This window comes from Phyllostomus discolor, chromosome 6, assembly GCF_004126475.2.
Source record: "Phyllostomus discolor isolate MPI-MPIP mPhyDis1 chromosome 6, mPhyDis1.pri.v3, whole genome shotgun sequence".
Classification (NCBI taxonomy): domain Eukaryota; kingdom Metazoa; phylum Chordata; class Mammalia; order Chiroptera; family Phyllostomidae; genus Phyllostomus; species Phyllostomus discolor.
In genome coordinates this window covers 171,323,361-171,348,610 of record NC_040908.2, presented here as the reverse complement: position 1 = coordinate 171,348,610, position 25,250 = coordinate 171,323,361, and the positions used below count along the sequence as shown (strand labels likewise).

General features: G+C 65.6%; 2 protein-coding genes across 5 annotated transcripts in view; one reads left to right on the top strand and one right to left on the bottom strand.

The window, feature by feature from the left end:
* The window catches only part of PTDSS2 (phosphatidylserine synthase 2), a 28,021-nt gene extending 9,614 nt beyond the window's left edge, over nucleotides 1–18,407 (top strand). The window contains exons 3-12 of one of the 2 annotated variants that reach the window (XM_028515122.2): nucleotides 5,935–6,017; nucleotides 9,386–9,453; nucleotides 15,936–16,070; nucleotides 16,443–16,493; nucleotides 16,693–16,806; nucleotides 16,950–17,068; nucleotides 17,466–17,580; nucleotides 17,649–17,794; nucleotides 17,881–18,066; nucleotides 18,179–18,407. In XM_028515122.2, the coding sequence (XP_028370923.1) occupies nucleotides 5,935–6,017; nucleotides 9,386–9,453; nucleotides 15,936–16,070; nucleotides 16,443–16,493; nucleotides 16,693–16,806; nucleotides 16,950–17,068; nucleotides 17,466–17,580; nucleotides 17,649–17,794; nucleotides 17,881–18,066; nucleotides 18,179–18,323 (1,162 nt within the window). In that variant the 3' untranslated portion in view covers nucleotides 18,324–18,407. The remainder of the gene's footprint in view (nucleotides 1–5,934; nucleotides 6,018–9,385; nucleotides 9,454–15,935; nucleotides 16,071–16,442; nucleotides 16,494–16,692; nucleotides 16,807–16,949; nucleotides 17,069–17,465; nucleotides 17,581–17,648; nucleotides 17,795–17,880; nucleotides 18,067–18,178) is intronic. The other variant, XM_036029924.1, reaches the window with a different exon arrangement.
* The window catches only part of RNH1 (ribonuclease/angiogenin inhibitor 1), a 31,014-nt gene that overhangs the window by 1,352 nt on the left and 4,412 nt on the right, over nucleotides 1–25,250 (bottom strand). For 2 of the 3 annotated variants that reach the window (XM_028515934.2, XM_028515935.2), the window contains exons 2-10: nucleotides 25,056–25,160; nucleotides 23,059–23,229; nucleotides 22,673–22,843; nucleotides 22,038–22,208; nucleotides 21,745–21,915; nucleotides 21,399–21,569; nucleotides 21,032–21,202; nucleotides 20,406–20,576; nucleotides 20,011–20,267 (exon numbers count right to left, since the gene is read on the bottom strand). In XM_028515934.2, coding sequence (XP_028371735.1) covers nucleotides 20,180–20,267; nucleotides 20,406–20,576; nucleotides 21,032–21,202; nucleotides 21,399–21,569; nucleotides 21,745–21,915; nucleotides 22,038–22,208; nucleotides 22,673–22,843; nucleotides 23,059–23,229; nucleotides 25,056–25,160 — 1,390 coding nt within the window. In that variant the 3' untranslated portion in view covers nucleotides 20,011–20,179. Of the gene's footprint in view, nucleotides 1–20,010; nucleotides 20,268–20,405; nucleotides 20,577–21,031; nucleotides 21,203–21,398; nucleotides 21,570–21,744; nucleotides 21,916–22,037; nucleotides 22,209–22,672; nucleotides 22,844–23,058; nucleotides 23,230–25,055; nucleotides 25,161–25,250 lie in introns of those variants that run through there. The other variant, XM_036029923.1, reaches the window with a different exon arrangement.

Genomic DNA, 25,250 nt, shown 5'->3' with positions numbered 1-25,250 from the left:
CGGGTCATGAAAACTGGTTATTTCTGGCCCTGGCTGGTGTGGCCCAGTGGACTGAGTGCCAGCCTGCAAACTGAAAGGTTGCTGGTTCAATTCCCGGTCAGGACACATGCCTGGGCTGCGGGCCAGGTCCTCATTGGGGGGCACACAAGAGGCAACCACACATGGATGTTTCTCTCCCTCCCTCCCGCTCTTCCTCCCTGTCTACCTAAAAATAAATAAATAGAGTTGTTTTTTAAGGTATTTTTGGTAGTAGCTCTTAGAATGGGCAAGGCCATGAATTTAAATTTTTCGAGGGAGAGGTGAAAGTTTCTCTCGAGCCCACAGGGCCTCGACGGCCTTCCGCTCAAAAGAACCCCGTGCAGAGGGGCCTCGGGGAGCTGTTCTGAGCCCCGCCCACCCGCCCCCGAGGCCCCCTGGGAAGCAAGTGCCGCAGCCCAGGGCTGGGTCTGCAGGGATTCTGTGTCCCGTGGACCCAGTCTCGCGTGTGCGAGCGGTTCAGTCGAGCAGCTGTCTCCTTTCGGGAGGCGGGGTGCAGGTGGGCACCCCAGGCTCGGCCCCGGTGCATGGAGTCAGGCAGTAGTAATCAGAGGCCTCTCCGGAAACAGGAGAAACCGTGGCTGATGGTCGCAGCTGACACACTCCTGGTCTCTGGGTCCTGAAGGTGGGTCGTGGGGCGGGGGGGACGTGCAGGCGTTGGTCTCGGCGCGTCTGGAGGTCCGGGGGGCGGCGGCGTGACTGGCAGGTGCTCCTGCCTGCAGCTTGAGCGTCCGGTGCTGGCGGAGGCGCGGAGTCTGCCCCAGGGGCCCTGGCGGGGGCGTCCAGCGGCCCGGGCACAGCTCTTGCAGCCTTGGGCAGAGGGCGGCGTCAGTTCTCAGTGACTCTGGGGTGGGGGAGGGACCGGAGGGGACAGGAGCATGGCAAGTCGCGGGCAGGTGTTGACGGAGCCGCAGGGACCCGGGGACCAGTGCAGCCTGCAGGCCGGAGCGAGGCCGGAAGGACGCGAGCGGGGCTGTGTGGTGTCCTGCTGCAGCGAGACCGCCCTCTCCGCGGCCACCCCTGCGTTTCCCGCTGGTGGCCGATGGCCCGGTTTCCGTGCATGTGGCCTGCCGTCTGCAGAGGAGGAGGAGCGGCAAGGGTCGTCGTCACCCGTGCGGGCTCTTCTACATCTGCCTTGCTGGACTTTTTCACGAGGAGCTTCCAGACTGAACTGGACCTCTCAGGGCCAGGAAGGCCAAGGCCAGGACCTCGCCTGCGACACCTGTGGATGTGGGTCCTCCCAACAGCTCCAGTCTCCTGACCCTGCCAGGAGCACCCTGGCCCGCTCACCGGGCGAGGCTGCTGGGGCGCCGGCCGGCACCTCCCAGGGTCCTCCTTGGTTCCTGTCCGTCACCAGTCTCCCACACAGCTCCTTAAAGCCCTGCCGTCCCACCCGGCTGTCTGCGTGTCCCTCTCAGGTGCGACCCCCCTCCCCGTCTGAGCCCCGGCAGTGTGCCCAGTCTCCAGGAGGACAGCCTCCCGCTGAGCCCGGGCTGACGCAGTGCCGGTGCGTGCGGAGCGGCTCGGAGCCTGGGAGCGTTCGGGGCGGGAGACCAGGGCTTCCATCCCGCTCACAGGGGTGTCGCGGCATCGCTCCCAACACAGCTAATGTAGGAGGACTTCCTGCCTTCTGTCCGGGAGACAGAAAGGTCAGAGAACCAGCAGTGTTCCGGGGCAGCAGTCACACAACCGGTGATGCTCGCCAGCCCCTCCAGTCTCGTGTGAGCACCTGCTCTGCCGGAGGCCAGTTTTCTGTAGTTCTCCCGACCTGGCCTGCCTGCCGGCCATGGGGGAAGGACAGCGCCCGAGCTGGGTGCTGAGCTTGGGGAGGCGGTGTCCCGCCCCCAGGCTGGGGTGGGTGCGCCCCGAGGGCAGACGCGTGTTCTCGGAGCCTCTCCCCGGCGGCGGCGCCCACCCAGCCCTCCCAGGACTGGCGCTCGCAGCCGCCAGCCCGCGCTGGTGCCGCGCTGAGCCTCCGTGTGAAGTCTGGCTTCGCCCACGAGGACAAGGGCACGCAGACTCCGGAGACCAGGGCTGACCGGTGCCCCTGGCCCCCCGGCAGCCAGGTCGCCATGTCTTCGGCCCTGACTGACTGAGAGGCAGGCGGCGGCCACGGGACAGCAGCCGGGCACCCGGTCTGTCGAGGAAGCAGCGTGGGCCTGTCTTCAGGTTTGGCTGCGGCCGCCTCTGCCTGCCGGTCGGCCAGGACCTTCCAAACGCGGCTGCTGCTGGCGCTCTCCGTGGAGAGGCGGCCGAGGGTGCGGCAGGTTCTCCTGGGAAAACCCGGGGTGTCGGCTTCCCTCGCAGAGAGAGGAAGCTCCACGGCAGCTTCTCGGAAGAGGACCAGCGGGCCAGCGAGCAGGCTTCGCTCTTCCGCGGCGGGCGAGGGGACGCCGCGCTTCCATGCGCTGCTGACGGCGACGCCGGTGAAACCCTCCGCGGGGCCGAGCCGGCGGACCGTGCTCGGAACCTTCCTCACGCTCCCCACAGCCTTCCCCGCCCCTCCCAGTTTGTCCCGAGTTCTCAGACCCACTCAGGATGAAGAGTGCGGGTCCACACCTCACACTGTGTTTTGAGCCAAAACATTCCGTATTTTTCTGGTAAACATAGTTGTGTTCCCTATTGTTGTTACTTGTCGCTGTTTAAAGTTCTATTTTTATTTGTCTCTAGAGAGAGGGGGAGGGAGGGAGAGAGGGAAAGAAACATGGATGTGCAGGAGAAACTTTGATAGGTCGCCTCTCTCACGCCCCCAACCAGGCATCTGACCCACAACCCTGTGCCCTGACCGGGAATTGAACTGGCGACTTTTTTGGTTTGCCGGCCAGCACTCAACCCACTGAGCCAGGCTAGCCAGGGCTACTTACGAAAATGGTACCACACCAAAGTTACTTCTCCTGCTGGCAAATCTGGATCACAGATACCGTGAACTCAGCTGAGAAGCCCAGGGAGAGTGAGAGGGTCACACGGGAGCTGACGGCGGAAGCCTCCTGCCCAGGCGGCCCTGGACATGTGCGTGTCTGTCCTTGCCATGTTTTTGGAAACTTCACACGCTCGCTCGTTTAAGCCATAAGCAGAGGTCGCTTACGAATGAGTAGCCTCTTCCGGAGCAGAAAACACCCCGCGGCACACTGGGGCGGCATGGGTGCAAATGGGGCCTCTGGGCCCGGGCGGGATCTCATCTCCTCGGGTGGCTGAGGCGTTTTCTAAGCCGTGTGTGGGGCCAGTGGTCAGCCTTTGTACCTGCCCTTGGCACGGGAGTCCCGGAGCCCGAGCGGCAGCCTGTGGCTTCTCGAGAGAAGTCTGCCTCCATGTTCCTGCGTCTGCGGACTGCAGGTGGGCCTGGACTGCCTCCGGGGCGCACGCCTGCCTTCGGGAAGGTCTGTGAGACAGGCACACGCTCTGCCTCCCCCAGACCTGGGCTGAGGCTCCAGGACGCCACAGGCGGACCTGGCGCCCCTGGCTGTCCTCTCCCGGGCCACGGTTTCGTGGCGGCTTCGGGAGGGGTCCTCCAGCAGTGCCTGTGAGGCTCAGGGTCTGCAGCTCCCGGTTTCCCCGGTGTCTGCAGTCTGCTCGGGAAGCCGCCACCCCCTCCCCCTGTGCCTCGCCAGGTTTCAGCCCCAACAGACGGCAGGTACTTCGGGCCCAAGGGGGAGCAGAGCCCTCTCCCCTGCAGGGGTCCCCGGTGACGGGCAGAGGAAGGGACCACGGCAGTCTCGGGCCAGGCGCCGGCACACAGGAGCCGCCGCCCCTGGGGAGCAAGGGTCAGGGACCACTCGGTCAGCACTGGGCAGGAGGGGACAGTGCAGTCTCGTCTCCCCTCTCGCTGGGCTCTGGGCGGAAGCCTGGGTTTAGGAGACTATGGTGAGGCCCTTGGTGCCCTGAGGCCGGGGAGTGCGGGGTCGACGGCAGCCTAGGGCCTCTGTTTCAGGCGCCTTTGACTCCTTGAACGTAGCTCTAGTTTTTTGCAACGAACCTTTGATGAAGCTACTTAGATGTTTTTCCAGCTCCCGTGTCATCAGGACTGCGTGGCCGGCTCTGGCTTTACGACTCTGTGTGGGACCGTTGTCCCCAGCCAGACCACGTCCGTTCTCGAACAAGAATCGGGTCGACACGGCACAGCTTCTCCCATGAAGCCCGTTGAAAACGCCCCAGGTCTCCTCGTCGTTGCATCCGTCCACGCTCCTCTGCTCCAGCCCGAGCCGAGTCGGGGCCCCTCCGTGGGTTTCGGGGCCGCCGCCCAGGCGCCCCCTGCTCTGTGGGCCCTGCAGCTTCCCCTTGTCTGTGCCCTGACGCTTCAGCAGAAAGGCTGAGGACCCTGGTCTTGTCGACCTTCCCCTTCGTGGACCGGCCCAGGGCGTCTCGCTGCGCTTCACCCCAGGAGCAGGGCAGACTCGCTCGGCCCCCAGATCTGCCCCCGGCCCAGCCTTTGGGGTGGTGGGTGGCAGCCTGTGCTGGCACCCCTCCAGCATCCACTCGGTGACCCCCTCTGTCTGTGACCTCTGACGGCCGCCCTGTGGGAGGGGTGCCGTGGCTGCCCTGTCTGTCTGCCGTCTTTGGCTCCTGCCAATACCTGCCCCTTTCTCTTGTGAGTTAACCTGGTGTTTCCTCAGCACCTGGGGAGCGGAGACCACAGACTCCGTGGGGCTTCCCGAGCCCATTTCTCTCTGTGAGGCTCACAGTTACATTTCTTTGTATTTATTTTTAAATAATTGGGTCTCCCTGTGGGAGCCAATAAAACCACTGTTATGGTGAGAGCCCTCTCACAGGTTCCCGGGTCGGAGGGTTCTCCTGTTCAGAGGATCCCTGTCTGTCTGTCTGGCAGTGCTGGAGGGATCTCTCGCCTCCAACAGCAGCCTCAGCCAGGCAGCTTTCCTGGGAGACGGCTAGAGCTCACCCCCAGGCTCAGCTCGAGGTCCAGAAGCTCACGCCCCAGGGGGACGCAGCGCAGCCTCCGTCACCCAGGCCGCTGGATGGTGGCGTGCACACGGGGTCTCCAGGCTCCACCAAACAGGGGACGCCTCTGGCCGCAGGCGCTCCTGGAATGGGGTCGTTCCGGCACTGACGGTGAGGTGACGTGTGTTGAGACGACAGGCCCTTACGGTCTAGGTTTCTCATGACACACTCCCGCCAGAGCTGGCATGGCCAGAAAGAGACACCCGGACCCCGGTCTGTTCAGCGAGCCACCAGGCGCACCCCAGTAGGTGCACCTTCCAGGGGGTGGAGACTAGAGGGGAAGCCACGCCCCTGGGATGCAGAAGGTGATGGAAGGAGAAACCTCGCCCAGTCCCTGGTGGGAGGCCACTGCCACCCAGCCTCAGCAGGTGCCCCTAGACCCGGAGAGAGTTGCCACGCCCCAGAAGCCAGCCTCACAGGTGTGTTTCCCTGCCGATCTAAATTGAGACGACAGAGGGAGGCCTTTCGACCCTAAACTTCGGCAGAACATGAGGAGGAGGAGGCCAGGAAGGCTGCTGGGGAGCCGCTCACCTCCCCCGGCCCCTGGCTGGCTCACTAAACTGGGCCGTTCTTCTGGCTGGACTGACAATGAAATGAACCTGAGACCAGTTAGGAGAGAGCGACTGAACTTATGATGGTGTCTATGTGGGTCTGCACTGGGCGTCTTGACCCGGGAAGCCCAGGTGTCACGGTAGTGACCTGGGCACAGTGCACGGCCCCCAGCAAGAGGGCTTCTCCCACAGCGTCTGCCTGGCCAGTCGGCCGGCTGGCCCCACCTGCTGCCGGGTCATGCGGCTCTGCCCCCTGGGGCCTGCTTCCAGCTGCCCTGCCCCGCGGGGGTTGGGACTGTCACTGTGTGGGCGCCCAGAGGTGTCTCCCGCCTGGCAGGAGCCATGCAGACCTGCGCTGACGCACACTGAGGGGCTGTTTGTTCTTTATTTGCAGAGGTATTGTGGCCAGTATTTTGGTTTTCTTATGTTTTGGAGTCACACAAGCTAAAGACGGGCCATTTTCCAGACCTCATCCAGGTAACTAGCCGTTTTGTTTGCGTGTGTGTCCCGCGTGGCAGTTCTGTTCCCAGCGGTCGCTCTGTCTGTGCTGCCAGGGCGTGCGGGTCCTGCCCTCCTGCGGGTGGTGGGCCCCCTTCCTGGCCCGCCACCCGCACTGTTGCCGCCTGAGGCCGCCCAGGGGTGTGCTCCTGTTCCTGCAGCCCCTGCCTCCCCGTCCTGCCCCGCAGAGTCCTCACCCTCCCGTCCGCCCCCTCCGTCTCCCTCGGGGTTCTTCTGCAGACGAGGTTCCCCCAGGGCCACGCGGTGGGGTCGGGGTGGGCCCCAGCGGGCCGCTCGGCCTTAGGCGAGAGGCGTCCACCCTGCCATCAAAACACTGTCTGCCGCAGTGAGTTGTCCTGGCCGTGTCCCCTAACCCCTGAAATTATGGGGAGTCCTACCGGCCCCGGGTCCTGGAGCCCAAGGGTGCGCCCAGCTCTCCTGAAGGGGCACAGCTTAGTAGTGTGTTTCTTTCTCCTCACAGGAGTGTGTGCAGTGTTCGTTGTAGAAAATTTTGAGAATGCAGAAGATGTTAAGTGTAAATAAATACCACTCACAAGAAATAACTACTGTTAAGTTTCGATGTGTTTGTATGTCTGCACATACTGAGCTTTGAAAAGTGGAGTCCTGTCACGGGAGTGGTTTCCAGTCACGTGTGTTCCACCTCAGCCTTCACACAAGCAACTTCCCGATCTTTCATTTGACGATTGGATTTTTAGTGGCTGCTGGTGTAGCCATCATCTGAACGCAGTACCGGTGGTTTAACCAGCTCCACGTGCTGTGTTGTTAGGGGTTTCCGGCTGTAACTGGGGTGAGCCTCCACACATGCCCCCTGTGCGCGTGTCTGACAGAGGCCTGGGAGGCGGGGCCATGACTGGGTCCTAGTGGCCCTCAGGAGGGATGTGTCCACGGCCCAGTGAGCACTGTGCTCATCAGGGAGCTGCCTGTCTCTGGGTACCCGAATGGCAGGGCACGGCCACGCTGAGGGCTGGGGGCCTTTCCACCCGCCCGGGGTCTGCACCTGCAGCCCTGTCTCAGCACAGTGTGGCCCCAAACCAGAGCGGTGGGGCCAGGGTGCAAGGGTCTGAGAACCACTGAAATCGCAGCGCAGACTGGGTGCAGTCGGGTTGTTGATTTGGAGGGAAGAGTGAGCCTAGCTGGAAGCCCAGCCAGAGCTGGTCAGTCGTGGAAGGAAGGTGTAGTGTGTCCCTCGAGGGCACCAGGTGCTGATAGAGCAGGAGCAGGACAGGCGGCCCTGCTGGGGTCCAGCTGGCCAGTGGGCATCTGCCTGTCCCAGTGTCTGGCCCCATGGCTGCAGGAGATGGTGAGAGGCCAGTGGTCTTTGAAAGCTGCCACCGTGGCTTTTCCGAGCCGTGGGAGTGCAAAGCCAGCTCCCCTGCAGAGAGATGGCGGCCCCTCATCCGCCTGGGCCCTGCTCGGCCCTTCTCTCAGTTCAGTGTCTCTGCCGGAGCCGAGCTTCGCTGCGAAGGATGTGGCAGCCTAGCCTGGAGCACTCGAGGCGTCCTGTTAGCCTGGGACGTGGCAGGAAACCCTCCAGCTTCTCCCGGCAGGCGAACCTGTGAGCAGCCTTGCACAGCACACCAAGGGGGACAGTGGGAGGGGTGTTTTGCCTCCACAGAGGGAGCGCTGTGGGGTGCAGCTCCCTGCTGGCCCCTTGGGCACTGCTTCCTCTGGAAGCTGGTATTGCCCGTGGGAAAAGTGTCCTTCCCTCTGATCTGGGGTGTCTTCTCACTGGCTCCCTCTGACGGCTGGGGCAAACCAAGGCATGGTCAGGGCTGTCAAGGCAGCCAGTGTCTGCGACTGGGAAGAAAGGAAGAGTGTGGGGAATGGGCTCTGAGTCAGGGAGATGGGAGACCAACCTCCTTCGGTGGACGTGTGCAGGGAGGGCCGAGCCCATCAGAGACCCTGGCAGGCACTACAGGGCAACAGAGATACGGACTCGGAGGTTGCCCCCTGCCCAGGGGGACGTGGGGCCCGCAGGTGCACAAGGACGGCAGGCAGCGGTGTGGAAGGAAACACCTTCACACTTGTTCTGCGTGCTGTGGGGAGCACCTGCAGCCAGGGAGGCCCCATCTCCCAGGGACCTGTCACCTGCCTACAGCAACCCTTGGGCCACGGGGACTGTTCTGAGCATTGCCTGTCCCCAGCTGTGAGTCCCCAGCCCTGGAACTACAGCCACAGGCTTCCCCGAGAACCCACCGTGCTGGCGTTCTCTGCCTGTGCCAGGCTGGTTTGTTACACGGAGTGGGCAAAGGGAGGCTTGCAGCTGCAGCACAAACAACAGGAATGCAAGGTGAACCCTCTCGTGGGCTCACCAGTGTAGACCTGCTCCCGCCCGCCAGTACCTCTCCATGGCTGATTGTCCTCCAGCAGATGAAATGAAGCACAGGCCCCTGACGGTGCTGGGCTGGCCTCAGAGACTCCTGGGGACACACTGCCTGGCACTGCAGAGCCCTCCCCCCGACTGGACCAACTGGGACCCCCAACCCCTGGCCCCAGCTGGGGGTGTGCTGTGCACCGAGAACCTGAGGTTTCCCTAGACCAGCGTCAGCAAAGGGAAACTAGAGTCTTGGGCCTTCATTAAGCAGGATCATCAAGACTCTCAGGAGACACAAGTTAGCGTTTGCATTTCCGACTAGTTCTAGGCCATCTCACCCCGCACTGAAAACAGCTTCTGCTGGACAGAATGGAAGGCGGGTGGTGGAGGGAGGAGGCCTGGTAACTGCCTGGCACAGCATGAGTTCAAGGCATTCCAGGCGTATGACGTGGAGACTGCATACACGCACACACTGGGAAACCGTCACCGCGGTCGGGTACTCCCTGACCTCGCGTGATCAGTTGTTCTGGCGATGGGCGCACTCAGGATCTGCTCTTAGCTTCAGGCATTGACAGTCACCACAGGGATGAGTTCCTACACGTTGTGACTGAAATTGAGGAAGTCCCCTGAAACAGGTCATGGTGACCAGGCATCAGAAAAAAGCTGCTCCTCCTAAGTGCAGAAAAATGACATTTCGCACTCATTTGTGATAAAAACTTGCCTTACCCGTGGTAAAAGACTTGTGTTGACACGACAAAAGTATCCACCCAGACCTCCTGCAGCCGGCGTTGAGGGCTGGACACGCTGCAGGTAAACGCAGGGCGGTGCTTGTCCCTGTCCTTCCGGGCTGCTGTGCTGAGGCGAGGAAAGGTAGTGTCAGGGACTGGAGTGGACAACAAGGAAGGAAACACCTCCCGAGAGCAATGGTGCTCACTTCCGAGTTAGGCCTTGCTCTGTCGAGGCTCTGCCAGACCTGGCGGCCGGGCCCTGACGTTGTGCTCTGTCTTTGTAGCGTACTGGAGGTTCTGGCTGTGCGTCAGCGTGGTCTACGAGCTCTTCCTCATCTTCATCCTCTTCCAGGTGAGTGCTCTTCTTGCTGGGGTACGCCGCAGTCTTAATAAGTGACGTGGCCGTGGCCGCGCCCGCCCCCGCCCTAAATGCGAGGCGACCAAGGCGGCTTTGCACATGAGCTCCTCCAGAGCTGCGAATCAAAGCCCGCAGTCGGTGCGTGGAAGGCGGTGGTGAGGGGCGACTTGGCTCGCGTGAACAGTCAGCAAACTGGCGGAAGGACAGCCTTGGAGAGAATGGAAAGCACGTGTTCTGAAGGTGATGGGGAGGCTGCCCTTTATAGAGAGAATTCCTGCCCTGGTTCCTGATTGGTGCATTTCTATGTAAATGAGGGATCCAGAATTGCACAGTCTGATTGGTCCAAATAGTCCAGTTGAGTGGTCAGCTTCCTGTGTCCTGATTGGTGCTTATGGAGCTGCTCTGATTGGTCCGTGTAATATAAATGAGGTATAGTGGCGAGGCTCCAGGGACACGAGGCGGGTCTCAGCCTGCCCGTGGGAAGGTGGCGCCCGGAGCTCCTGCGTGCGGGGGCGCGCCGGGTGCGGCGGAGGCCCCAGCGCACGATGGCTCTAGGCTCCCCCGAATCCTGCCCAGTTAACCACAGGAGTCCTTCCCAAGGCCCCCGGGGGTGAGGCTGAAGCCCAGCACCCGTGGGCGGAGGCTGAGGGGCCCTCCGGAAGGTGACCGGGACATCGGCTTTCAGCCGACTCGGGTCTGAGTGCGGAGCTCGGGGCGGGGAGCCGGGTGGGCCGCCTCTGCTGGGAGCGGCGGGAGCCCCAGACCTGCGCGAGGGCCGCAGCGGCGCAGGGAGGGCCGACTGCCTCGGGCGGACCTGCGGCCTGACCTCACCCGGCGCTTCGCTTCCGGTTGGCCCGCCGTGCCTTCGTCCGGCGGCCCCTCCTGGCGGCCCCTCTGCCGGTCGGTCGGGGGAGGTGGGAGGCGCGTGTCCGTGGTAAATGCCGGGCCGGGGTTCGCTGTCGCCGGGGTCTGCTGTACTAGTTTCCCCGCTCGGCCTGGGTTGACAGCCGCCCGTTTCAGCGGCGGTCCGCGGTCTCCGACATCTGTCAGCGAGCGAGGCTCGAGGGTCGTGGTCGCCGGGCACACTGTACCTTGGGGGGTAGGTGTGCAGTCCCGTGAACTGTAACCCCCGTGCGTGTTTGTGTGAGCACCGCAGTGAGCACAGTCCCGTTCCGCCCTGCTGGCCAGGGGCTGCTCTCCCTCCATCCCCACCGCTTTGCCCTCGAGGCTCCTGCGACCCGTGTGACCATCGGTGTCTCTGAAGTGCAGCCGGCGTGTGTGTGTGTGTGTGTGTGTGTGTGCGTGTGCATGTGTGCACGCTCAGCACCCCGGCCCTTTCTGCTGCCGCGCGCACCTCCCCGACAAGGATGTGCCCGTCTGCCCTGCGGCGGATGTTGGGAGAGCTTTTCTAGTCGGGGCTGCGGGGATGGCCGGGCAGCGGGCGCCCCTCCCCCGCCGCCGTGCGCGCGGGGCTGGGCTGCGGCGCCGCGTTGGGCACTGTCCGACCCCCAAGGGCTGCCCGCTGCGCCCCAGAGATCCCGCCCCCCCCTCCCCGCAGCAGCCCGCGGGCTCCGGGTGCCTGGCCCTGGGCCGCGCTCCGCACGCCAGGCGCCTCCTTCCAGCCTCTAAGGGGAGCGGCAGGGTGTCGTCCCGTTTCTCGGCGGCTGATGGTGACCAGCTTCTCGTGCCCGTGTTAGCCAGGCACACTTCCCCTTGGAGTAGTGTTCACGTTCTTTGCCTTTTAAAGAAATTGGTGGTTTTTCAGCAGCCCCGGTCCAAGGTCCGGTGCTGGAGAAGCGGTTTCCTCTCCGCGAGCAGCGCTCATCCTGGAGCTCTTCCCCAGGCCGGCGTTCCGCTGTCCCGGCGGAGGCGTGGTCTCTGACACCTCGATGTCAAGATTTCCTCCTGTATTTTTTTCTGGAAGTTTCACAGTTTTCCACGTTACATTTATATCTTCAGCTCGGGGGTTTTTGAAGTGTTCTGTTTTGAACTAATTCTAGACTCACGAGAAGCTGTGGAGAATTGTACCGTGAGGTCCGGGCACTCTTCACCCAAGTCCCCAGTGGGAACATTTTGCGTGAACACAGGAAGTGCCAGACCAGGAAATCGATGATGACAGCTCACTACCACTTTTCACCAGCGTCACATGCACACACATGCACATGTATGTGCACGGGTGCTTGTAGAGGTCTGTGCAATGTTTTAGCTTTGTTACAGCGCATTCAACATTTGAACTTTAAATTTTAGTAAGAAACACATAATATAAAATTTACCACCTTGTGCTGACGGGTATGGCTCAGTTGGCTGGGTGTCCTCCTGCAAAGCAAAAGGTCGTCAGTTCGATTCCCAGGATGCGCGCCTGGGTTGTGGGTTCAGTCCCCAGTCAGGGCTCATATGAGAGGCACCTGATAGGTGTTTCTCACATCGGTGTTTCTTTACCTCTGTCTCCCTGCCTTCCCCTCTCTCTAAAATAAATACATTTTTACAATGCCCCACCTTCATTTTTAAGATACAGAGTTCAGTGGCAGTGAGCACATTCACACAGTTGTACAGCCTTCACCACTATCATTTCCAGAACTTTCCATCTTCCCAAACTGACCCTCCCCATGAAGCACTCCCCCACCCACAGCCCTGGCTCCCAGTGTCCTGTGTGCCGTCCCTGTGGCTCTGACTCCTGCAGGGACCTCCTGTGAGTGGGTCGCACAGGGTTTGCCCTTGTGTGTCTGGCTCATCTCACTCAGAATAACACCCTCGGGTGCCTCCACATTGTCGCATGAGTCAGTATTTCCTTCCTCGTTGAGGCTGGGTAATACTCTACCCCGTGGACACGCCACATTCTGTGTCCGTCCTGTCTATGGACGCTGGCTGTGCCCCCCTCGCAGCAGCTGTGGACACGCTGTCAGCGGGAGTGCGCAGCTGTCTGCCACGGCCGGTGTTTCCAGTTCCTGGGACCGTGCACACGGGGGAACTGCTGAGTCAGAACGTAGTTTCACGTTGAACTCTGAGGAGCCTCCTCGCTGGTTTCCCACGGCATGCCCACCATTTTGGATTTTCACCCCCAGTGCACAGATTTCCAGTGTCTCCACCTCCTCTCCGACACTTGTCGCTTCACTTTTCCTTATTTCACTTTTTATTCTTGGACAGCAGCCACCCTCACGGGGCGAGTGGTGGGGTCGTCCTTCGTGTGGTTGACTTGCACTTCCCTGGAAGTTCCTGGTGTTGACCATCTTCTCGGACTCGGGGGCCCGCTGTTCTTGGGAGACCAGCTTGACTTTTGATGTTTTTGTTGTCAAGTTTGTTTTATTTGTTTGTTTGTTTGTTTAAAATACAGCTTTTATCTAAGTACAGAAGGATGAAATTGCAAAGTTAGTACAGAGAGGCCCTATACATCCTGCTCCCAGTTTCCTGCTGGGACCAATATCAGTGCCTCATTATGAACCAAAGCCCACAGTTTCTCAGATTCTCTCCACTCTCCCCTGTGAGCCAGTGGCCGCTGGAGCCAGCTCGTCACAGAGCGACCCCTGGTGTGGGGTGTGGTGCAGAAGGAAACGATGCAGTGCCAACAGCAGGCTTAGGCCGCGGTAGGACCCCCGCGGCAGGGCCATGAGACCAGGCCCCTCTCCGGCCACAGTGCTCACTCTGCCCTGGGGGGACCCACACCTTAAGGGGCCAGCCCAGCCGGGAGGCAGCCCTGGGTGCGGAAGGCAAGGGGCTTAGAGCCTCAGGGTGCTGGCTTCTAGGGACAGCAGTCCCTACCCTGGCCCCTGATTGGTCCATCATCTTGCAAATGAGGGCTAAGTCTTTAGTTTGATTGGTCTAAAGGCGCTACACTGGTTGGTCAGGATAGAGCCACTCTGATTGGGCAGAGCTACATAGCTTGGACTGGATGAGGAAAGCCTCAGTCCTATTGGCTGAAGCAGGATTCCAGGCCCTCTGCTCCGGGCTCGGGCGGCAGTGCCGGCTGCTCTCTGAAGGTCAGGCACGCGGGAGGCCCCTCTGCAGCGGGCTGCGAAGCTGTGGGTGGGGTAGCTGGTCAGTTGGTTTTTAGCCTCGTTGGCGACCGAGAGCCCTCCTTAGCAGGTATCTTTCACACGGTCCACACCCTAACCCCCAGGATCCCAAAACCTTTAGGGTCACGTCCCCCCAGGCGCACTGGGGTTGTGGCAGTTACCAGGTGCTCCCTGCTTCGTGCCATAGACAGTCTCGAGGAGCGCTGGCCGGGCCTCGATCAAATGTCCCTCCAGCGGGGTGTGGAACTGGGAGGTGATTGCTCCTGTTTTGCAGGGTGGCTTTGGTCCCGCGAGGTCTCCTACGTTTGCACGTGCCTTTTAGGGTCACCTTGTTCGTTTCCGTGGCAGCAGGTGGGGTGCAGTGCCTGACCGGGTCACCCTCCGCTGCGGCGCAGGGGCCTGCCTGTTTGTCCGGCCTCAGTTGCTGCAGCGGCGCCCGAGGTTCTTGAGCGCGTTCCTGCTGTTCCCGTGAGCGGAATTGTCCTGTTTCGTTGTGGGCGTGGTCGCTGCCCGTCTGCAGAAACACGGTTATCGCTGTGCATCAACCTTGTGTTTCGCAACCTTGCCGAACTTGTTTGTTCTGACGGTTCTGTTGCTGCTGCTGTTCTGGTGGGTTTCTGAGCGTTTTCTGGATACTGGGTCATGTCCTGTGCACGGAGCCAGGGTTCTGTCTCCCTGTCCATCCCAGCGTTGACGGGAGAGACCTGGTTCCTCTTACATGTAAAGAATTACAGGTCAGCCCCAGCTGGTGTGGTTCAGTGGGTTGAGTGCCCGCCTGCCAACCAAAAGGTCGCTGGTTCGATTCCCAGTCAGGGCACACGCCTGGGTTGTGGGCCAGGTCCCCAGTAGGGGGCGTGTGAGAGGCAACCACACACTGATGTTTCTCTCCCTTTCTCCCCCCCCTTCCTCTCTCTAAAAATAAGTAAATAAATGTAATCTTAAAAAGGAGAGAGAATTACAGGCCAGCGACTGCTAGCATGACATCAGAGTTTATTAGCGCTCCGTTCCCGTGGAAGAGGACAGGCCTAGCCGGGGTGAGGGGTGAGGGCGGTGAGAGGCTCAGGTTCAGGGCAGAAACAAGGGCGGCAGAAAGATAGGGTGGCGATCCCCTGTGGCCAGAGGCTGGGCAGCCTCAGGCCTGGTGACCAGAGAGCCAAGAGGGTGCACCCTTTGTTCTGAGGACTCATGCAGTTGGCGGGAGGGAGTAACACAGTTACACATCGATCGACAGATAAATGTGGTGCTGGCTTTCCCGGGGAGGGGGGCGCAGCAGCGGGGACCTGAGTACCCCAACTCAGGTGTGTGTGTGGGGGGGTCTCTGAGCACGGACCCTTCTCTTGCTCCAGACTCGTTTGTTCATGGTCAGACAGACACGGGACAGGAGGCAGCTCATCCAAGCTGGGGCCGGGACCCAGGGTGACCTGGGGGCTGCTGCTTCGGGCGCGGTGGCTCCCGTCCCGCACTCCAGGCCCTGGGATGAAAGCAGTTTGTCTCCCCCAGACAGTGGGGACGTCTCTCCCAGGAGCCCTGGTCCTTCAGGGAAGGAAGGGCTTGGGGCTGAGGCCTGGGTGCCAGCGCGCCCCTCGCCCCGGGGTGTCGGGGCCCCTCAGGGCGCAGCAGGGAGCTGCGCGTGTGCTGAGCGGCGTGCCTGCGTGTCTGTGGATGGTGTCGTCGCCGTCCCGCCCTCCTTCCCTGACCCTCGGCCTCCTCTCCTCCGGCCGTGGCCCACCCGCCCTTGGAGGCTGCGCCGGCCGGGGGAGGCCGAGGGTCAGGGCCCCGCTGGCTTCTGCGGAGGGACGGGGGGAGCGTCGCCGTCTGCCGTCCCAGGGGGCACCGGCCCTCAGGTGTCCAGACAGACGCCTCCCGTTGGTCCCGCTTTTCCTGTCCAAGCGTCGAGTGTCTGGAGATCCACCTGCTTGCTGGCCGGCCACTGGCTTCGACAGCCCTCCCCGCCCTCAGGTGCTGGCGTGACCGCCACATGCGGGCGCTTCAGTTACCTGTCACGTCACCGTCTGAGGGGCACCCCCAAAGCCCCCACGTGGAGGGCGGGGCCTCGAGACAGGCGCCGGTCTGAGTGCCTCCTGCCCGCACCGCCTCATGCCGCCTCCCGGCCGTGTCCCCCGGCTGCCGCCTGGGACTGGGGCGCTTGGGGCGCCTTCCTCTGCCTCCAGGGCGCACGTCTGCTGGTGGTGGTGCCTGCGTGTCGGGCCAAGCTGCCCTGACACGTGGGAGCCGAGACCCCCGTCCCTCCCACGGAAGACACAGCTGAGGCCCCACCCGGCAGGGTCTTTTGGGGGTGCCCAGTGTCCCCAGGACTCCCCGGTGTGCCCGGCCCCGAGGGGGCGGTGGCGCGTCGGCCACGCGGCCAGTGGAAGTGCCGTCTGCGCACCACGGACCCGTCCCCACGAGTGGCCGCAGTGGCCGTGAGGGCAGGCTGCGCCCGCTCACCGGGTGCTGGCCTTGCAGACCGTCCAGGATGGCCGCCAGTTCCTGAAGTACGTGGACCCGAGGCTGGGGGTCCCCCTGCCGGAGAGGGACTACGGGGGGAACTGCCTCATCTACGACGCGGACAACGAGACGGACCCCTTCCACAACATCTGGGTGAGGCCCAGCCCGGGGCGGGGGGGTGGGGGGCCAGGGGGCCATGTGGAGGGGCCCCCGGCGCTGCCCTGTGCGGGGTGTTGCTGGGACCCATGTCACCACACGGCAGGGCGGACCCCTGTGGGAGGGGCACCCCGCTGTCCTCGGGGGTGGGGTGTGCCGCCCCCACACACCGTGACGCCCGTGTAGGAGACCTCGGGTCGCCCCTGGGTCCCGGCACAGGCACCGGTCCGCGGGCCTTGGGGGGAGTGGGTGGCGGCGTATGTGAGCAGCCGCTGGGGAGGCCGGCCCCAGGGGCCAGGAGGGGGTCCGGGCTGTGGGGCCGCCCGGGGCGGGGTGTGTGCGAGGCCCACGTCCGGCTCCCGCCCGCAGGACAAGCTGGATGGCTTCGTGCCCGCGCACTTCATCGGCTGGTACCTGAAGGTAAGGCGAGCCCACGGTCCGCAGCGGCCTGGGGCCTGGGGGCCACGGCCGGACCTGGGCCAGTTGTGCAGAGGGCTCCTGAACCGCCTGGGAGCCGTGGGCAGGGGCCCCCACGCACCCGTCCTTGGCACCCGGTGGCCGGGAGGACAGTGGAGAGACCCCGAGGCCTCTGACCGGCCTCGCGCGCGCCCGCCCACAGACCCTGATGATCCGGGACTGGTGGGCGTGCACGGTGGTGAGCGTCATGTTCGAGTTCCTGGAGTACAGCCTGGAGCACCAGCTGCCCAACTTCAGCGAGTGCTGGTGGGACCACGTAGGTTGGGGGGGGCTCGACCCTGGCCTGTCCCCGGGACCCAGGCCCACTGCCCCGCCCTCAGGGAGGGGGGCATGGGCGCAGGGTGCCCTCGGGGGGGCCGGACGGAGCTGCAGGGCCCACGGCGCCCGCCTCCCCCGCAGTGGATCATGGACGTGCTGGTCTGCAACGGGCTGGGCATCTACTGCGGCATGAAGACCCTCGAGTGGCTGTCCCTGAAGACCTATAAGTGGCAGGGCCTCTGGAACATCCCCACCTACAAGTACGTCTCCCGCGCGCCCTGCTCCGGGGGCACCGGGCGTCCGCACGGGTCCTGGAGGTGGCCCCGAGGTTCCGGCCAGGCGGGGGGACAGGCGAGGGTTTTGCCTCTTACGGTCTCTGCCTGGGACTGGACCGGGCAGCCCTCGCAGTGGCTGCACAGCAGCCAGCCCCACCTGACCGGCGTTTTCTCCCCAGCGGCCCTCGGGCGGGCGCCCCACAAAGCGTTTGCCGGCTCTGTCCTTTTCACTTTGATTTCGAGAGAGAAGCGGCTCTGGAAAAGACCTGGGGGGCTGCTGGGGGCGGGGTCTCCTCTCCCACCCGTCGTGGTGCCTGGGGTCAGGTCAGGGCACCAGGACCCTGCTGACCCGCACCCCCCGCACCCCCCAACCCGGCTCCAGGGGCAAGATGAAGAGGATCGCTTTCCAGTTCACGCCCTACAGCTGGGTCCGCTTCGAGTGGAAGCCGGCCTCCAGCCTGCGCCGCTGGCTGGCCGTGTGCGGCATCATCCTGGTGGTAAGGCCGGCAGCCTCCTGCGCGCGCCCAGCGGGCCCGGGGCTGGCCGCCCACCCTCCTGCCCGCAGTTTCTGTTGGCAGAGCTGAACACGTTCTACCTGAAGTTCGTGCTGTGGCTGCCGCCCGAGCACTCCCTGGTCCTGCTGCGGCTGGTGTTCCTCGTGAACGTGGGCGGCGTGGCCATGCGGGAGGTCTACGACTTCATGGACGACCCGTGAGCCGCGGGCCGGGCCGGGCCGGGGTGGCGCAGCGGGGCCGCGAGGCGGGGTGCCCCTCACCACCACCACCCCCCCCCCGCAGGAAGCCGCACAAGAAGCTGGGCCAGCAGGCCTGGCTGGTGGCCGCCATCACGGCCACGGAGCTGCTCGTCGTTGTCAAGTACGACCCCCACACGCTCACGCTGTCCCTGCCCTTCTCCATCGCCCAGTGCTGGACGCTCGGCTCCGTGCTCGTGCTCACCTGGACCGTCTGGCGCTTCTTCCTGCGGTGAGGCGCGGCGCAGGGTCTCGGGGCCTGTGCTCCCCGCCCCACTGTGCAGGGCGGGCTCCGAGGCCTCCGCCCGCAGCCGGGTGACATGCCGCCGCCCCCCCCCCCCCAGGGACATCACCCTGCGGTACAAGGAGACCCGGCGGCAGAAGCAGCAGGGCAGCGGTGGCGACCAGGGCACGGCCATGGACAGCAAGGACGGGTGCCCGCCTGGGCCCTCGGAGGCCACAAGGGCAGCGGCGCCGGCTCTGCACTGACCTGCCCGCCACCGGGGGCCAGCCCTGCTGTGCGCCCCCTCTGGTTCCCGCCAGGAGCCTCCACAGGGGGCGCCCGTCCTGGCTGCCGTGCACCGGGGGGCGTGGGTGCGTGGGCACATCTGGGCTCCGGGCTCCGGAGGGCTCTCGGGCTGGCAGGCGGGGCTGGCGCTTGTCCGGGGGCAGCGGCCCGCCGTCTGCGTGGTCTGCCTCTGGACCACGCGGAGCCCTGGCGCCCAGAGGGCCCGGCCAGTTCCTCTGCTGGCCCCTGCCCCGCCCCCTGGCCACACGTGTCGCTGACACGGTCCTCCGACTCCCGAGACGGCCGAGACGGGTGGGCCTGAGCCGCGGCCCTGAGCCGTCCTCTTGGGACCTTCCCCCAGCCCCGCTGACCGGAGGGGTGCGGGCAGGGGAAGAGGTCTCCAGGCGGGGCGTCAGGTCGGGAACCCCAAGGCCCAGCGCCCACGGTCGGAAGGAAGGGTCCTGGGGTCTCTGGCCGCGAGCTGATGGCCATCTCCACGAGCAAACGGAACAAATAAACGGACGGTGGTTTGAGGTTTGCACCCTCGCTGTCCGTGGCCTTCACTGTGCCTGCCGCTCGGGGGCGGTGCCCGGGGGGTGGGGGTCGTAGGGCCGGGCTGCTCAGGGGCACGGGGTCACCTGGTCTGCCGGCTCAGGGCCCCGGGGACCCATGGGTGGGGGGCAGGGTGGGGAATGGTTGTGGTTGGGGTGGCTAGTGATGGACCCTGGACATGCAAACGGACGGGAAGTGGGGAGGGTCCCCCCTGCCCCTGCGGACTGCAGGCTGCAGGTAGCAGACAGGACGGGGGCCTGTCTCCTTGAGCCCAGCTGCCCTGTCCCCGGTGCCAGAGGGCCCCCCGCCCTCCCCGTGGGGGTGTCCAGCCTCTGCTGGCACAGGGGCCGCTGCACCCCCGCTGCCCCGGGCTGGCCCTGCTTGTCCCGGAGTGGGCTTTGCTCCACCAGCACAGCAGGGGTGGGGGGTGCCTCGTGGGCCGGTGCTCACGGCCACTCCTTGGGTCCCGGCCTCCTTCCCCCCACGTGCAGTCCCTTCAGCGGGTGGCGGCTGCCGGGCTCCGTCCCCAGCCCAGCCCAGCCCCCAGGTCCCTGAGCTCTCCCGGGCTCACCGTGCACAGACGCAGCCCAGGCTGGTCGCCTTTCCTTCGGGGAGCCCCGTGTCCTCACAGTGGGGGGAACGGGGTCCCAGTCAGACGCCGGGGCCTCGGGCACTGCGGAGGGCCTCGCAGCGGTGAGCTGCGGCTGCCGCCCAGGGGCCGCCGCCTCCGAAAGCCACTGTGGGCTGCGCACCCCCCCACACTGTGCCGGTGGGCGGGGGCGGGGCGCCTGCCCTCGCCGTCCAGAGGGCTGCAGGCTCGTCAGCAGCCCGGCCTGGGTCAAGCAGTCCCCAGGCCGGAGGTGCAGGTGGCCCGGGACGACTCCCACTGGGCTGCTGGGCCAGCTGCTGACCAGAGGCACGGGCAGGCCCCCCCCCCCCGGGGCAGCCGCTGGGGCCACAGGGGCCGGCTCCCGGGAGCCCACGCTCGCCCGGGCCTGCGAGGTGCTGACTTGTTCCGGCTGCCCGGTGTGGAGCTTGGGGCAGCTCGCATCCGCGGAAGCGTCACACCCGCGACACGGGTTCTCTGGGGTCCCTACAAGGAAGGACGAGGACCCCTCTGCTCAAAAAGTACTTTAATAACTATAAAGTGTCTAAAACGTTCTCCGACGTGAGCATTTCCCTTCAGTAAAGCGAAGGCACCGGGAATGAGCCCCCGGGAGCCAGCCAGTCCCCAGTCCCTGAGGGGGACGCAGTGGCCCAGCGGCTTCGGGAGCCGGGTGGGGGCTCAGCAGATGATCTTCAGGCTCGGCTTCTTCTCCGCCAGGGCCTGCAGGCGGTCGTCCGTCTCCTCCGTCCAGTAGATGTCGTACAGGCTGGTGGGGGCGGGAGGGTGTGGGCCGGGGCACACCAGGGCCGCCACCCCCGCCCCGCCCCCCACCCCCGTCTGCCCCGGCCACCCACCCTCCTTCCCCCCCGGTCCACCCGGGCCCCGTCGCCCCCGAGCCACTTACACCAGCTTCTCCAGGACGCAGCTGGGCTGCTGGGCGCTCTCCGCCAGCCTCAGGACGCCCACCTCGCTCATGCAGTTGTTGCTGAGGTCCAGCTCCTGCAGGCTGCGGCTGGTCAGCAGGAGTGAGGCCAGGTGGCCGCAGCTGGCGTCGGTCACCTCGCAGTCCCCCAGCCTGGGTGGACAGCAGGGCCGAAGTCAGGACAAGGCCACGCCCCTGGCGGCTGCCGACTGGTTGAGTGACCTGGGCCCGTGCCACCAGCAGAACCCAGGACGGACGGCGGGGGTGGTGCACACACTTCGAGACCCCCGTGTCCGCCCTGGCTGCTGCGGGGCAGTGGGCCGAGCTCCGGCCTGCGAACCACAGGGTCGCCGGAGTGACTCCCAGTCGGGGCCCACGCCCGGGTTGTGGGCCAGGTCCCCTGTGGGGGACGCATAAGAGGCAACCACACACAGGCCGAGAGACCTGGCGGCGGGATCCTGAGCTCTCCGGTCGGAAATGAAATGCCACCCCCACCTGGCCCCCCGCCTGGCCCCCATCAGCGTCAGTGTCACCACGGGTGGGGCGTGGGGGTGGGACCTCGAGGGGCTCAGGAGGCACCGGGACAGTGGGCGCCGACACACGCTCACCAGAGCGACCGCAGCGGCACGCCGGGCTGGCTGAGGCCGCGGCATAGCTCCTCCACGCCGGCGTCCGCAAGCTTGTTGTTGCTCAGCTGCAGCTCCTGCAGGCTCCGGTTCTGGGCCAGCATGGTGCTGACGTGCGGGCAGCAGGCCTCGGTGAGGCTGCAGGACTTCACCCTGGGGGGCACGGGGACTGCTGCGGCCCAGGCTCCGGCACCCCGGGGGCCCCACACAGCCCGCAGCACGCTCCCGACCAGGCCACCCCTGACCTGGCCATGGCCACGCCGCTGCAGGCGGTCCCCCAGGCCCCACTGCCCTCCCCTGGCAGGTCCCCTCGGGCGCCTCCACCCCACACACGCCGCCAGGCGCTCACCACAGGGACTCCAGGCGGCAGCGGGGCTCCAGCAGGCTCTCGCACAGCAGCCGGACCCCCTCGTCCCCCACCGCGTTGCCGGCCACGCTGAACTCCCTCAGGCTCTCCTTGGCCCTGAGGACGCGGCAGAGGTCCCCGCAGCCGCTGGCCGTGATGTCACACTCCCAGAGCCTAGGGGCCAGGGACAGGTCGCGGCGGGGCCGGCGGGGCGGTGCCGACCCCGTGCCAGTGCGGTGACGTCGGTGCCCGTCGCCCACCCCACCCGGCCGCAGTGGTGGCCTGAGACCCCGGAACAAGGAGCGGCAGCCCCCACGCCCCCGCGCCCACCCGCCCAAGTCCGACTCACCACAGGGTCTTCAGCTGGCAGCCGGGGCTCAGCAGCCCGGGGCACAGCGCCGCAACGCCCGCGTCCCCCAGCCTGTTGTCGCCCAGCTCCAGGTTGCGCAGCGAGGCCTTGGTGGCCAGCACGCCACACAGGTCCTGACAGTTGGCTGAGGTGAGGCCGCAGCTCTCCAGCCTGGGGCACAGGAGGCGCTGTGGGAGCCGGGAGACCCCACCCAGCGCGGGGACGCCCCACCCGGCGCCGTGCCCGCCCCACCCAGCACGGCGCCCACCCCACCCAGGCAGGCCAGCGCTCACTTGAGTGACTCCAGCGGGCAGGCAGAGTCCACCAGGGCCTGGCACAGGGTCCGGGTGCCGGCCTCCCCGAAGTCGTTGTTGTTCAGCACCAGCTCCTTCAGCTCCGGCCGGGCCCTGAGCGCCGCAGCCAGGGGCTCGCAGCTGGCAGCCGAGAGGCTGCAGTACTGCAGCCTGGGGATGGGCGGGCAGTCAGTCCTCGCCCCAGGAGCGCCCTCCGCTCCCCGCCCTGGGCTGAGGCTCATGGACACCGCACCGGGCAGCGAGGGCACTGCAGGGGCCAGGAGCCGTCCCTACGGAGCTCAGGTAGCTGGACCGTCCTGGGGACCACCCGCCGACCCAAGCCCTGGGTTCAATGGACCAGCAGTGAGGCCTGGCCTCCCGCCCCACCCCACCCCCAGCCACAGCTGTGCCCCCCTGTGCGTTTGCAGGGCCAGGCCACCTTGCAAGCAGGTGCAGGGTCACCAGCCAGTTGCCAGCTCTTCTGAGAGGGTCACGGCCCAAGTCACAGGGGAGCAACGCCATCCCCGAGAGCCCCTCCTCAAGCCTCCCTGCAGCTGGCATGGGGCAGGGGCCTGTGCAGCGCAGGCCTGGGGGCAGGAGAGCAGGCAGCTCGGGGACCAGGTGGGCACACTCACTCCAGACTCTCGACGTGGCACTGGGGGTCCCGGAGTCCCTCACAGAGCAGCTGAAGGCCCGCGTCCCCGAGGGGGTTGTAACTGAGGTCCAGCTCGCGCAGGGAGGGCGCGGCACGCAGCATGCTGGCCAGGGTCCTGCCGCTGGCCTCGCTCAGGCAGCAGCTCTGGAGGCTGTCGGGCCACAAGCCCACCGTCATGGGGAGGCCAGACACCGTGCCACGGGGCTCCGGGGTCCCCAGGCCGAGGGCAGGAGGGGGTGCACGGGCGGGGGTGTGAGAGGCCTGCGGTGCGCCTCAGGGAGCAGGGCAGCGGGGTCCCTGTGAGCCTCCCACTGGGGCAGGGGCCCAGGCCCCACACAGTCGGCTGTGCAGCCCGCAGGGGCTCACCTGAGCTTCCGGACCTTGCAGGTGGGGCTCTGCAGGCCCTGCAGCAGCAGGTCCGTGCCGGCGTCCCCCAGCTCGTTGGAGCAGAGGCTGAGCTCCGTCAGGGCGGCGTTGTCCCGGAGCGCGGAGCTCATGTCCCGGCAGCGCCCCTCGGTGATGCCGCAGTCCACCAGCCTGTGGGCGGACACCCCGACGGTCACCCCCGCCGTGGGTCATGGCCCCCACCGCAGGTCGTGACCCCATTCCAGAGCCAAGGACCGGGCGGCTGTGCACGCGCAGGGCACGGTCGGTGTGTCCAGCCCCCCGTCCCCTCCCGGAGGGTGTGCCCCTCAGAGGGCACGGCCAGGCTGCGATGTGAGCAGCCGGACGCACGTGAAACCCGACTGCAGGTGCCCGGGACCAGGCCACCTGCTCTCGTGGGACATCAGGCCCTGGGGGGCGGCTGTGACAAACGCGCGAGGGGTGGGGAGTGAGCAGTCCCGGCGAGGGGCCCGGAGGGCCGCAGGGTCAATTCCAGGTCAGGGCACCTGCCTGGGGTGCGGGCTCAAACCCCCCACCTCTGCTGTCTCGCCTGCGAGAGGCAGCCGGTGGACGCTTCTCTGTCTCCCCTCTCCTGCTCCCTCTACAGTCAGCAACGTCCTCAGGTGAGGGTTTAAAGAAAAGTTCTGGCAAGGACAAGGCCCGGGGTGACCACCGCGGGACCCCGAGACCCGGGGAGGGCCGCTGTAGGCAGGGGGCAGAGCGTCCGGCCCGTCGCCCGAGGCGGCTGCCACGACCCAGGGGGAGACGGGGCTTTTTAACGTGTTTTCTTTTTTTTTTTTTCTAGGACTTTTTAACTTTTTTTTAGAGAGAGGGGAAGAGAGGGAGAGAAACATCCATGTGTGGCTGCCTCTCGCACGCCCCCTACTGGGGGCCCAGCCGGCAGCGCAGGCCTGTGCCCTGGAACCGGGTGAAACCAGGTCGCAGGCGGGCCCTCAGTCCACCGAGCCACAGCAGGCAGGGGAGTTTTTTGTTTCTGTTTCTGTCTTTGTTCTGGGGTTTTTTTCCCCCAATAACACGACTTCTTTGTTCAGCCGTTGTGGTAAAACCCCCCTCCGGGCTGCGGGCTGCCGCCGGCCTCGGCCGTCCCGTTGTGCCCTCGCACGGCAGAGGCACGGTGACCTCACCGAACAAAACCAGCGGACGCCCCGCCTGTGCGCAGGCCACAGGGACAACCCCGGGCGACCGCGGCGTGCCCTCGCGGCCGCGCACCCCACGGCAGGCTACGCCAGGCGGGACGCGACACCGTTTCTGCGTGTGCTGGCCAAAAATGTGTCCCTCCGCCACGAGACGACGTCACCCGGGCTCTCCCCAGAGCTGAGCGGAGCCACAGAGGGGGACGGGGAGGGACAGGGGAGGGACGGGGGACAGAGGGACCGTCCCAGACGGGAGGCGGCCCAATGCCGCGCGGGATCCTGCGCTGACTGGGACAGGAAAGGACCCGGCGGGGAAGCCGGTGACGTCCAAGTCCAGGTGGCTTGCCCAGTGCCCCGGGCAGTCCGCGCTGGCTTCGGGGGAAGCAGGGTGGCGGGCAGAGGCACCCCCCAAACCGCGTTCGTAACCCTTCTGTGAACCTAAGCCCGAGCCAGACCAGCTAGAAGGGCAGGAGGCAGGCGGCTGCGGTGGTGTGGAGCCGGAGGGGCGGCTGGGCTCAAGGACCTCGGCCACAGGCCAGGTGCGACCAAGGCCAGGCCGCACCTGAGAGGCGAGGGTGGGGCTGTCCCTGCGGAGGGAGCCCGGCAGAGGCCCCGCCCACCCGCCTCCAGAGCCTCCACACCAAGCCCCGCCCACAGGCAGGAGCCAGGAGCGGGTTTTAAATGTTTGGGGGAAACACAAGACCATCTCGCACCGTGGGAAACTCATACAGTCGGTGCCACGCATCAGCTAGGAAGGTGCTTTCAGAGCCCACGGCGCCCGCGTGGGGCCCTGCTGGCCGCCACCCCGCGGGGACCGGCACACACCTGATCACCGGGCACTGCTGCATCACAGGCAGGAGCTCCGTCCACCGGGCGTCGCTGAGCTGCTCGTAGTGCAGGTCGAGACTCATGGCGAGAGGCAGGTGGGTCCTAGGTGGAGGGCAGAGCGGGCAGGAGGGCAGCTCAGCCCAGCTCTCTCAGGGTCCCGGGGCCAGAGACCCAGCGGAGGACGCCGCAGCC